We start from the raw sequence: 13,588 nt of genomic DNA on the forward strand, positions 1-13,588 counted from the left end.
TTCCTGCCTATTTTTCTGGAAGATTGTGTGGATCAGAGAGATGAGAGAGCTAATCCTGCCTGGAAGAAGTCATCAAGGTAATCTGCTTTTATTACCTGCTTCATAACAAATGAAAACCACCTGGAGCTGGGATGGTACAGGCAAGGACTCAAAGGAAACAGAGATGAAGTAATAGGGAATGGTGGGGACTGCGGCAAAATAGAAAGTGCATGCCTGCTCTAAAGTACATTAACAAACGAACGACCACATTATGCACCCAAAAAACACAAATTCAGCCCCAAGACAATAAATTTAGAACCCCTAATCTAAGGTCACAACTGATTTCTTTGTTTAATTAGGAAAGGAAATGAGTTATTTGGACTGAAGATCAGCATAATACCAAGCCTTCCTATGAAGTGACTCAGAATCAGATATATGCCAAACATTAACAACATTTAGTATTACCTTGTGTATGAAACTACATTTTACCATGAGAGTTTTTCTGGAGCCTGAATAAAAGCACCTTTTTTGGTGATGGATAAGAATATGTCTGTGCATATTTACTGAAATAGAAATGATAATAATTATATTATTAGTAATTGGCTTCAGCTGAATATTAACTAGTTTTACATCAAATGAAGTAAAACTAGTAACCATTTCATATGTACGTTTACTTATTTTATTGCAAAAAGGCCATGTTATCTTTAAATGCTGCAAATTTGTATTAAGAAAAAAAAATTGTTTCTATGCATTGAGGAGATAAAGCCTAGATATGATAAATTTTGCTAGGTATTTGCTATTTATGATGTCAAGCTACCATTTGCCACTACAAAAAGTCTAGCTAAAATGAAACTCTACCTATGTTATTGAAATTCATTCTCAATCAAGACTAGAGAACTTTTCTTACCCAGCCCACGAGGATGGGACCGACATGTTCAGTGGAGCCATCAGGCTTCCGAGCATCTCGAAGTTGACTAAGGAGCTCTGGTAAAAACAAAAACCAAAAACCAAAAAACAAACAAAATGCTTATTTTGTTAGGCATTCAAATATGAACAGGACTGGAAGTAGATTCTGGGTTAATCACATTATTACATAATCATGACTTGTTGTAGGACGACTCAATTAAGGCTACAAGTCATGACTCATTCTGGGAGCAAAATTATACCTTCGTGTAGAGGAATGAGAGAGTCCAGTGTTCCAAAAATTTGATTCAACTCTTGTTCTGTCATTATGGAGAGCTTCAGCATGGGGTCATGATAGGCCTGCAGAAGAAGGGCAAGAGAGGCAAGCAAACATTTAAAATCAGAGGAAGCAAGTGGTTAATGTATATGGCATCAGTGTCTGTGAGGCCCCACATAATAACAAAATAGTTGGCTCTCTCCAACAACTTCTTCCATAATGCTATGGAGACAGCGGATGGGTGTGGCCAGAGCAGATGAGAATTCAGCATTGCCTTGAGCTGTTTGTGGTTGTTGATAAACCCAAGGAGATTTTTAAAAAGCTTCTTTATTCTAGTATATCATACATCTAGGCAAGGGTAAGTACAGAGCCGATCTGATTTGTATAATGTTTTAAAATTTAATGTTTTGAAGATCTTGCAGCTTGAAAAACTCTTAATTTATACAGAATTAGCTATTAGCAGCAGGTTCTTTTTCAATTAGTCCATATTTGAGTAAAGGAAGAAACAAAAATTGATGGCATCCTTTAGGACTGCTCTGAAGCCAAGAGGCCAAAATCTCTGTCAATCTTATCATCTCTCTTTTTTTTTTAAGATTTTANTTAGCAGCAGGTTCTTTTTCAATTAGTCCATATTTGAGTAAAGGAAGAAACAAAAATTGATGGCATCCTTTAGGACTGCTCTGAAGCCAAGAGGCCAAAATCTCTGTCAATCTTATCATCTCTCTTTTTTTTTTTTTTAAAGATTTTATTTTATTTGACAGAGATAGAGACAGCCAGCGAGAGAGGGAACACAAGCAGGGGGAGTGGGAGAGGAAGAAGCAGGCTCATAGCAGAGGAGCCTGATGTGGGGCTCGATCCCATAACGCCGGGATCACGCCCTGAGCCGAAGGCAGACGCTTAACCGCTGTGCCACCCAGGCGCCCCAATCTTATCATCTCTTATTCATGGTAATTAAACAAGAACACACAGTTATACCCAGGTCACCGTAATAGAGCACAAAGACTCAGAGGGCACAGTCCCTGCCTCCAAGAAGATTTATAAAGGCAAGCAGAAGGTAAGAAAAACATGTGGATAATTAGATATATGTTTTAAAAAGCTCAAGATTAAAAACAGGAGAGATGTCACATAGCCGTAAAAACTGATCAAATCATAAGCGCTTAGAGGGTGAAAGAAGTAAAGCTGGAGTGGTCAAGGGAGATTTAAGAAGAGCTGCCTGACATGGAGAAGGGGGCAGTAAATACTGGCGAAGAATGAGTTGAGATTTGAGCTAGTTCCTGGAGAATGGTTGGATATGGGTGGTTGAAAGGAAAGGAAGAGTTTCTAGGAAGGTAGAACTACCATATGCAAAAGGACGGCAGTAAAATATCCTTAAGGTGTTTAGCTTTGGGGAATCTTGATACAGGAAGGAAGAGCTGAACAGCTGACCAGCAAGATGTCTCACAGAGTTAAATGCCTTCTTTGTCATCTCCGTCTTCCTCCTCCTCCAGCCTTGCCTAAAAACTCAGTTTCCTGGCTGTGTCCTAGGCAAAGTGTGGATGGCCATCTCCCGGGAATGCTACAGATGGGACTTCATATCAGCAGGAATCTGGACTAAGGACACTTAAAAGAAGGGAGGCATCTTTCCAACCCTGCGATTCTTTAAAGGAGGCTGGGAATATCAGACGAAGGAGTCTGGATTTCAGCCTTTGGTCGGGGGAGTGACCCCCTTCATTCCAGTGATCCCCTGGAATGGAAACGTTTTGAGGAAAGTGTATTGTCCAGATAACACAGGCTACAAGGCATGGGTCTCCTTTCCCTTTCTGCACACAATGTGATTAAAACACAAGTTTCTACATAAAAGACCTAATTCACATGATGGTATGCAATTGCCTCACTTAAGCACTTTCTCTACTTAGGAGATTCAAGTGGCTTTATTTCTAAGACACTGTTCCAGTTTCAGACATCTGCACGCCCTCTCCCACAGGTAAGGAGGCTCCACATGTGAGACAATGAAATATATGGAAAGCCGGGCCTCTATGAACACTTCCTGATTAAACTCAAGTATTCTTTGAGGTGCATTAGAGATGTGCACAGAAGAACCCCTATAGGTACCAGGTCTAGAGAACTTTCTTGTTTTGAGCCATTTTCCCCCCTACTTGGTTTGTGTGGATTCTTCTCAATTGTTGATAACCTGTCTTAGTCATAAAAAGAGTGCTCCTATGACACAATCTTAGAATTGTGAAATTACTCATAAGAAAAAAAAAAAAAAGGAGGTGGCCCAAATGACCACTGGATTCAAATTTACCTTTTTTGCCAATTTCAAGTCTTCTATCAAGTCTTCTTCTCCTTGGGAAAGCTCAAAGATTGCCTGCAAGCAAAGAGAAAACACATTCACAGAACACTCCATTTATGAGACCAAATTCAAACAGTGCTGGTTCTATTGCTCAAAAACCCATATCTACCCATTTCTTAAGCATTTTTAAAGGATTCTTTAAAAAGTTAAATTAACCTGCAGCAAATGCATCTAAGTAGCTAAAACCTATAAAGGACGAATTTTACAAAACTTCTGTGTAACGTACTCACCCGTTTGTGGGAGAAAGGGGTTCCACGTATGTTTCCAACCCAGTAAGTCATCTTTCATGTTACAGAACTTGGGTGCATCCAAACAAGAGGGAACTATTTTAGGTAAAATAATGACAGTTGGATTCTGCGTCTCTCATGCGCACAGCAACTGTCATAAACGATTTCGGGGTCTGTTCTCAGTGATGGGCATGGCTATATAATGAACTGGGCCGTCACAATTTGTTTTTGTTCTACTCAATAGAAGGCGAATCTCAGCAGAAAGCTTTATTCTTATCAGCCACTTGTCTTGAGGTTGGAATTGTAGGAAGAATCTAATATTTTTTTTTTAAAGATTTTATTTATTTATTCGACAGAGAGAGAGACAGCCAGCGAGAGAGGACACAAGCAGGGGGAGTGGGAGAGGAAGAAGCAGGCTCCTAGCAGAGGAGCCTGACGTGGGGCTCAATCCCAAAACGCCGGGATCACGTCCTGAGCCGAAGGCAGACGCTTAACCGCTGTGCCACCCAGGCACCCCAAGAATCTAATATTTTATCACTCTAAATGTCTGGTGATGTAAATTCATTCTAAATTACTTCTCAGCCCTACACGGTACAATAAATAAAATTATAGGAGCCAGCTGTGTGCAAGAGTGTGTAAATGGACCGTTTCTAATTTGGGTCTATTAAGCCATCATAATTTAAGAGCTATGATGTGCAGAATACTCTTTCACTCATCTGGGAGTCTAAACTGTTGGCAAACATTAATTGTTAAAGGACTCTATGATTAGTCCTTTAATAGGAGTGATAGTCTGGGGACTATTACATTTCTTTCAGACTAAAGGGAAGGAGTGAGCAGGCCTGGAGAGCACCCTCCATCTCTGGGGTGGATGGAATGTAAGACAATGAGTTTGCTCTCAGCTAAAGCAGGTGGAGGAAGAATACTGTGTTGGAGGCTAGTGCATGGTAACTTCCCCCAAGGCCCAGTAAAGCTTCCACATCATGCCCTCCTTGTATTCTGTTTTGTTGAACCTTTTATTTTGAAATAATTACAGACTCACAGGAGAAGTAAACATAGAACACCGAGGTCCTGTGCCCCTTCTACTCATCTTCCCCCAACGGTGGCATCTTCCAGAACTACAGAGCGTTATCAAAACCAGGAAATGGGTTGCACAATACAGTTAACTAGACTTTACTTAGACCTCCTCAGATTTCCTTGTACATCTGTTTTACTAGAGCTCACTTACATAGGTCTGATGGTCTGACTGACCAAATGTGGTCCCACTGACCAAATGTGGTCCCCAGGAGAGGAAAACCACAGAACCCCATACTGGGAAACACCACCGTCAGATATCTGTTGTGAGACAGCACAGTGTCACCATGAAGACCAGGCTCTGGAGTAGGACAGGACCTGGGTTCAAATCCCAGCTCTGTAACTTTCTAGATGAGTGAGCTTGTATTCACTATACCTTAATAATCTCCCAATCTACAGAATCAATCCCTCCCTCCTTCCTTCCTTCCCACTATCAGATTGTACAAGTTATATATGTACACTGGTAACACTTGGGAAAACACGAAAAAAGTGTAAAGTGGAAAATTTTAATGTACCCATAATACCATCTAGTTAACTATTCTTAGGGTTTTGCCATATTTCTTCATAGATTTTTTTCAGTGCATGTATTATTTTAAAATACTTTATTATTTCTTTTTAATAGGTAATACATTAACACAGTTCAAAATTTAGAGTGCACAAAGAGGTACATGGTGAAAACTTTCCTTTTTACCTCTATCCAGCCACCCAGTTCCTTCCCAGGAGGCAACAATGTTACCAGTTCCTTGCAAATCCTTCCAGAAATATTTTATGATTCTACAAGCAAATACGTGCACCTACACACATATGTTCATTTTTCTTTGTGCTTTCACACAGATGGTAAAAGGACATGATATACCCTATTTTGTGCCTTGCCTTATCCACTTAGCCATACATGCGTATCAACACTTCTAGTTACAGCTACACTGTTATTTCATGTATATCTTATAGATATTCATTATTTAGCCAGTCCCTGGCGATAGATGTTCAGGCTCTTTCCAGCGCTATTATAAACATTACTGTGATGAAAACCTTACATATATATCCATTCATCTGTGTATAAGTGTGTCTGGCAGATAGATTCCTAGAAAGGAATTGTGGAGCCCAAACCTAGAAAGTTTTCAAGTATTCCTTTTGCCAATGTCAGGTTTTCCATAAAAACAGACGTTCCAAGGGTTTCACTAGGTGATGTGCTACATGTGCTTTGGCACAGTCTGGCAGTGACAAGCTTTCTATAAAGGGTAGGATGACCCTAGTCATTTAGAGCTCTTGATACAGAAAACTTACAGGTCATGAAAGGAACTGCATTCCATAGACACATTCTCCACAAAACCGAATCAAAGTTTCAGCAGCTGAATATTTTAAAATATTCTAGAAGTTGCTATTAAAATATAACTCAAGTGATTATTTTTGTGAGCTCCGGGACCCTAAATAGACACTTCCTGATTCATTTTCTTTGTAAATTCAGATTTTCACATCAGTTTCTTTTTAAAGCAGGGGCTACCCACCCAGCTGGAGGCTGGGTTCTCGGTTCCTTATAAGGCGTGACATCCCCGTTGAGTCCTCCTACAAATGCAACGACGAACTGATTGGGAGCCTGCGGTGTAGACGCAGTTTGGCTCTCGCCTATGGTGCACCTTGTTCCAGACACAGGGCCAACTCCTGGGTCCCGAGCCTACCTCCTGACGTTTGATTTCCTTGGACGGAAGCATCTGATTGACGCACACATCGAAGGTCTCACTCCACAGCTTGCTGTCTCTCCGCTTCGTGCTTGAGGGGGCGGCATTTCTGGACCAGGGTCGGGGGGCGAGGATGTCGGGGCGGCTCTCGCTGCGGAAGCTGATGGAACGCTAAACAATGAGAAAAACAAACCATCACGGGGCCGTGGCAGGACTTGGATGGATTGTTAGAACGGCTTCCTGTCACTGACAGAACATAAATCAGATATTCACAAAAAAGAGAGGACAATGCCACAAGGCCTTCCCTTTTGGGAAGCGGGGTGTTTTCTTGAGCCTACGTGCTAAGGGAAATTGGGCAAAGGGGCTGCGTTCACACAGGTGCTGGGAGTATCCGTTCTGTGAGACTAGGACACGGTACAGAAACATGCACAAAGGCAGCTCTCAGAGAAGCCACAGGCTCCGGTTCTTTCCAGTGGACACCCCCTTCTTCAGAAGAACGAAGGTTAACAGCAGTGGATGGCCTTTACACCTGGCTAGTACTCCCATTTTCCTCCTCCATCAAGGAACAGAACCCCGCCATCCTTGGCTATCCCACTTGGTGCACAGTTTGGGTGGAATGGCCCAGACCTGACCAGTCAGAGCAGTCCTCCACCCTGGTTCAGGGACGGGCACCTGATTCTCGGAAATGTGCTAAGTGGTTTATGGGAGAAAGAGTGGCAGGGTCTTTATTCCTTTGGTACTGTGAACTCAAGAGATAAAATAATCAAGAATTTCTTGCAGCAGCTCTCTCTGGTCATGCAGCTAAGTCCATTTGCTATCAAGGAGAATAAAGGGACACACAGAATGAAGGCTAGAGGGAGAAGGACCGACAGAGGGAGGGAGCAAGCTTTACCCATACTGTTTAAACCCCTGGGTCCCACTGTGTGTGAAGCCAGGAAAAGCCACTCTTAGATTAAGGGGCTAATACATTCCCCCTTCCGTTTATATTAACCTCAGTTGGGATTCTGTCAATTTGAAAAGTACCAACTAATATGTGTATTAAATTCCACCTTGACAGCAAATGATGCCTGTCCCTGAGGTATTTTCTTATTTTCCAAAGAGGCCCTGGTGGACTTTGGGGTGGTCTGACTCTCCAAAGCCCACTCTTGAGGCTGAAACATGCTATCACGGTGCCTTCTCATGACAAGTACAATGATCAAGAAGAAAGCTAAGTGCATCATCTTTAACCTTCATCCTGGAAGATTTCAACACTCTTATTGGGAACTTTGCCAAAGCAATAAGGTGTTGCTGTGCTCAAAACCACATTCTAATTTAGTAAGACATGGCTGTGGCCACATGTCTATGGCCTTCAGAAGTTCCAACTCCTCAGTTTGGCATAGAAGGCCTCTTGTAATCTGACCACAGTCTGTCTATACACCTAGAATCACTTCCTGCCACTCACCCATGAGCCCTCTATTCTCCAGCCCTGCTAGGCAATCTGCCATTTTCTAAATGCATCATGCTTTGCCATCCCTCTGTACTTCCTTCAAGTCGTCTTCTTTTCCTGGGAAGCTTTTCTTTCATTTACTAGCTGGCTAACTCCTAAGTGTCCTCAGGATATAACTCAAACTCCTCCTCTAAGAATCCTTCACTACTTTCCCAGAGCAATTTGGACATATCTCTGATATAGCAATGATCACATTTTATTACACTTATTGGTCACCTGCTCTGACCTATAAACTTCCTCAGGGCAAGAACTGATTTTGCATGTGACATATGAGCTGTCATCACTCAGATATTCTAAAGCAGCTTCCAAATATTTTGAGATTCAACAATAAAATTTAAGAAAGCAAAGAAAATTTTAAGGGAGCTATTCAACATAAGGGCATTGTTAAATAAGTTATAGTTCATCTGCCTGATGGTATATTATCTAGCCAATTAGACAATTCTGAGAACATTTTAACAGCTAAAAATCCCTTCCACATAAGTTAAAATCAGAACTAAAATCTGTATATGAATACTGTTTCTAGTTATGAAAAAAAGCACATGAGCAAAGATATGAAAGGAACACCAGAAAATTCTATTGTTTTTGCCTGATGACATGATAGGTGATTTTTTTTAATCCTAGTTTATACATTTTTTATAATTCTAGAAAAAATGAATAAATGAAAAATGTAAAAAGAAACTTTCAAGGGGCTTCGAGGTATTATCACAACCCTCTTGAAGCAGGAAGTTAGCTGTTTGCAAGTAGCAACAGGAGTTCCTCAGGCTTCCAAGAGCCCCTGGGCTTATTAGTGAGCTCATGATCATTGGACCAGCCCCTGATGCTGGTCAAGAAAGAACTTGCACAAATACGAGGTTTACTAATGGTATCATGCAAATCCTTATGATGTCTTGAAAATAGGCCCTTATAAACAGTGACCAGCCTAATGCCTGCAGATCATCGGCACTCAGAATCAATTAGCCACAGGCACGGAAAGGTCAAAACAAGTAAGTGAGTCATCATGTTACTCCCTGATCTCAGTTTTCGGTTCTGATTACAGCTGGGCGGGAATTAAAGAGCAGAAAGAGAGGAAAACACAAAAATAAGATTCAAAATGAAAGACATATTCCACTTTCACCGGAGAGAATCAACCGCCCACCTTGTAACAGTTTCAACCCCTGACCAACTTCAAACTCCCCCCTCCCCACCACCCATTCTCAAGTAACTCATGCTAACTTTAAATTTACATGCATTACAAAAGTATAAACATTTTTCATACGTTACAAAAGTATATAAAACTAAGTACAAATCCCCTCATTTTCCCAAGTCTACTTTCTAGAAGTAACTGCTGTTAAGTCTGTTCTAGATCTTTCCAGACCTTTTAAATGCATTTGCCAACAATTACAGAAAACAGCATGTCTTCTCTTCTCACTCAACAATATGTCTCTCTGTATTAGCATATAAGACTCATTCTTCTAAAAAAAAATAATTTATGGGGGTAAATTTCACATAACATAAATTAACCATTTTTTGTGAACAATTCAGTGGCCTTTAGTACATTCACAATGTTGTGCAAACACCACCTCTGTGTAGTTCCAAAACATTTCCATCACCCCAGAATCACTCTTTCTTTTTAATGAGTGCAAGAGTTAGTATCCCATGGTCCAGATGGACCACATGGATTTAATCAACCTCCCACCGATGGACATTAAAATCGTTTCCAGTGTCTGGCTATTACAAAAAGTGCTTCAGTGAACATCCTTTATGTATTTGTGCTATTTTTACAAGGCAGATTCCTTAAGTAGAATTCCTTGGTCTAAGAAATATCTGCATTTTAGCCTTTGACATGCATTGCCAAATTTGCCAAACTAACCTCCAGTCTATTTGAACTTTATTGTCCCCAGAAAGGTACATGAATTATCTTTTTCCACACTCTCATCAACAGGATATTATCACTAATCTAACAGAGAAAACAACTACAGCTGATCCTTAAACAACATGGGTTTGAACTTTGAGGTTCCACCTACATGCAGATTTTTTTTTCAATAAATATAGCATAGGACTCTAAATGTATTTTCTCTTCCTTATGATTTTAATAACATTTTCTTTTTGCCAGCTTACGTTATTGTAAGAATACAGTATATAATGCTTATACAAAAGATGTGTTAATCAGTTACTTATGTTATTGGTAAGGCTTCTGGTCAACAGCAGGCTATTAAGTACCAGTTTTGGGCGAGTCAAAAGTTATATATGGATTTTCATCTCTCTGCAGAGTGTGGGGGATGTCAGACAGTGTCCCTAACCCTTGCATTGTTCAAGGGTCAGCCGTATACCTTAACTCCAGTTTCACGTTTTGAACGTAAGACTGAGCATATTTTTACATATTTCCTGAAAAATTTCCCAGAGAGCTGGAGATATTTTTCTGTTGCAGTTTGGGGGAAAAAAAGAGAGAGGTGAGCTATACTAGGTTAAGAATTCCTTGTTTTGTGCTTCCTTAGTGAGTGCTGGGCTTGGGAACAAAGGGGGAAGGGACTGGGCAAAGTTCACCACATACATCACAGAGGGGCCTTTATGTACCTGCCCACGCTTAGCACTTCTGATGAATCCTCTGATTCTCATAACCACTTGCATGGTGGGGGTTTATTTCCACTTTACTGATGAGGAAACTGAGGCTTAGAGAGTCTAAGGCACTTGCTCAGGCAGGATTCAAAACCAGATCTGTTTTGCTCTAAAACGTGATCTCTTTCTATCATGAGGGCTGTATACCTGCTACTTACATGCAAATCATGCATTAGGGGGAGGTTTCAGTGATATGGGCCCCAGTCTTCTAAGAGTTTAAATCTAGTTATGCAGAGGGAATGCATTTACTTATTTTTTAGGAATAATGACTGAGTGGCTCTTTGACCAATCAAACTGTAGATTCACCTCTTTAGTTAGGCTGGATTAAAAGAAACATTTTATTTTTAACTCCATTTAGAAAGGGGAAGGATGCTGAAAAGAAGAGTCCCCAAAATGCAATAAAGAATGCTGGTCAGAGTTAGAATGGCAAAGATAGACAAGGCAAGAAACAACAATTGTTGGAGAGGATGTGGAGAAAGGGGATCCCTCCTACCATTGTTGGTGGGAATGCAAGTTGGTACAGCCACTCTGGAAAACAGTGTGGAGGTCCCTTAAAAAGTTAAAAATTGAACTACCCTATGACCCAGCCATTGCACTACTGGGTGTTTACCCCAAAGATACAGACGTAGTAAAGAGAAGGGCCATATGCACCCCAATGTTCATAGCTGCATTGTCCACAATAGCCAAATCATGGAAGGAGCCGAGATGCCCTTCAACAGATGACTGGATTAAGAAGCTGTGGTCCATATATACAATGGAATATTACTCAGCTATCAGAAAGAACGAATTCTCAACATTTGCTGCAACATGGACGGCACTGGAGGAGATAATGCTAAGTGAAATAAGTCAAGCAGAGAAAGACAATTATCATATGATTTCTCTCATCTATGGAACATAAGAACTAGGAGGATCGGNAAAAAAAAAAAAAAGAATGCTGGTCAGGTATGCATTCGGCAGCTGGCCAGCCCCAGGGACAGCTCACAGCCAGCCAGGCCCAAGCCACAGACAGGTTTTCAAGACCATACACCATGACCTACATGTCTACCAGGCCTCAGTAGAACTGGGGACAATTAGATGAGAGGATTGGTGCTGGGGAAGAAACATGTGACTACTGCTAGGAGAAAAACCCCAAAGAAGAGGATGCCTCTTGAGGGAGGAGAGCAGCTATGTCCCTTTCAGTGCCCATCCCCCTTCTCCTGCTTTATTTTCCTCTATTTTCACCATGTTCTGTGTGATATCATTTACTGGTTTCTGACTTGTCTGTTTCCTCCCAATAGAGGGTAAACTCCTGGAAGGCAAGGATATCTGTTTGTTCTGTTCGCTGATGGGCTTATTAGCAACTGGCTACATAGCAGGACCTCAACAATCTTGCTTAATGAAGAATGGCATGCTTGTATGTGCTGGGCATGGTGAGGGGAGCTTTAGAACCTTGTATAAGCAAGAAGTAAGGATTGCTAGCCCTGTTTTACAGAGGAGGAAACCAGAGGCTCAGAAAGGGTGACACTTGGCTGAAGGTCATGCAGCTAAGGAATGGTCCTCCAGAATTTAAACCCAGGTCAATTATGAACTCAGAATGATGATACAGGTCTGGTCTATTTCATTCCCCCCCCTCCAACCCCAGGCCCCTGCTGACAATTTTAACCAATATCCTATCCTGCTTCCCCTAGTGTAAGATTCAGAGTGTGGCAGGACGCATGTGCCCAAATAAATGACTTTTGGGCTACTTCTCAGTCCATGACAGAGATTCTAAACCTTGCCACCAGTAACATTTTGGACCAGAAAATTCTTCGTTGTGAGGGGCTGTCCTGTATCTTGCAGGATGTTTAGCAGTATCCTTATCACTAACCCTTAGATGCCAGTAGTGCCCCCATCCCAGTTGTGACAACCAAAACACTGCCATTGCTGAATGCCCCCTGGGGTGAGAAACACCAATCCATGGTGACTAGAAGAGACCCAGCCTCGGGAGGGATAGCATAAAAACAGAAACATGTACATAGATCGCCCTGGGCGTGGGGAATGAAAAATGTTCCAGGACAAGCAAGAGTTTCCGTGAGGGAATCCAGCTTAGCCAATGAATCAAAAACCTAAAGCTCATAATGACTGGCAGCTAAAATAACAATAGCCATAACAGGCACAGATACTGCAGAATTAGGAAATGGGTGCTTGTGTTTATGCCTGAGCTGGGTACGTGGAAAAGATGCTGCAGGTGCAAAGGGGACTGTCTGTCAGGTGGGAAAAGAGGGACCCTTTACATGTGTCGGAGGAAATGTAAACCCAGCAGGTGAGGCATGATGGAACAGATTTAATTTGTTAATGCTGCCTGTTCAGCAGGGTGCTTCCTCGCCCTTTTCCAAAAACAGAAGGTTCTCTACAGCTAAAGATAACACGCTCCAATAAAGAGAGTTCAAGCTAGGGAAATTCTCTGCACTTACCACTGCTATTCTGTAGCAGATGGTTTATTATTAAATGGATTGTAGGTTTGGGTGGGACTGTCAGATGAAAATGGGTTTCTATGTTGTCACTACAATGGGTTAAACCAAAACGTACAGTAGTTATGGCTGGGATTGGAAAATGTTCTTGAAGAGCATCTTGGGGAGTCTCTCAGGTAAGTCTTGATTAAAGCAATTAACTTAAATCAAGAACTACCACTTCTCAGTTCTGTGGCATCCATTACTTTTGACCCTCGAGCTAGTCTTGGGAGAGGCAACTGGACAGGTTCTCGCATTTTTGCCCTTTTTAATAGATGAGAAATCTGAGCACCAGGAGATTTAGTGACTGGCCCAAGGTAAGTGTGGCAACAGGAACTGAGTCTAGTCTTTTGACTATAAAACATGGATTTGGGTTAAGAACAAAGGCTTTGGAGTAAAACAGAAATGGTTTGAAGTCATCTCAGTAGCTGAGGGACCTTGGGGAAGTTAATCTCTCTGGATATCAGTTTCCTTATCTGTGTGTGTGGTTTCTTAAAAGATTTTAATTAATTAATTAATTTAGAGAGCACATGCGCACAAGTTGGGGGAGGGACAGAGGGGGAGAGAGAATCTT

General features: G+C 41.4%; 1 protein-coding gene across 4 annotated transcripts in view; it reads right to left on the reverse strand.

The window, feature by feature from the left end:
* ARHGEF3 (Rho guanine nucleotide exchange factor 3) overlaps nt 1–13,588 on the reverse strand; it is a 308,374-nt gene that overhangs the window by 20,671 nt on the left and 274,115 nt on the right. For all 4 annotated transcript variants that reach the window (XM_034658496.1, XM_011231271.3, XM_002913517.4 and 1 more), the window contains 4 exons: nt 6,466–6,636; nt 3,444–3,506; nt 1,146–1,242; nt 887–963 (listed from right to left, as the gene is read on the reverse strand). In XM_034658496.1, the coding sequence (XP_034514387.1) occupies nt 887–963; nt 1,146–1,242; nt 3,444–3,506; nt 6,466–6,636 (408 nt within the window). The remainder of the gene's footprint in view (nt 1–886; nt 964–1,145; nt 1,243–3,443; nt 3,507–6,465; nt 6,637–13,588) is intronic.

This window comes from Ailuropoda melanoleuca, chromosome 4 (genome assembly GCF_002007445.2).
Source record: "Ailuropoda melanoleuca isolate Jingjing chromosome 4, ASM200744v2, whole genome shotgun sequence".
NCBI lineage: Eukaryota > Metazoa > Chordata > Mammalia > Carnivora > Ursidae > Ailuropoda > Ailuropoda melanoleuca.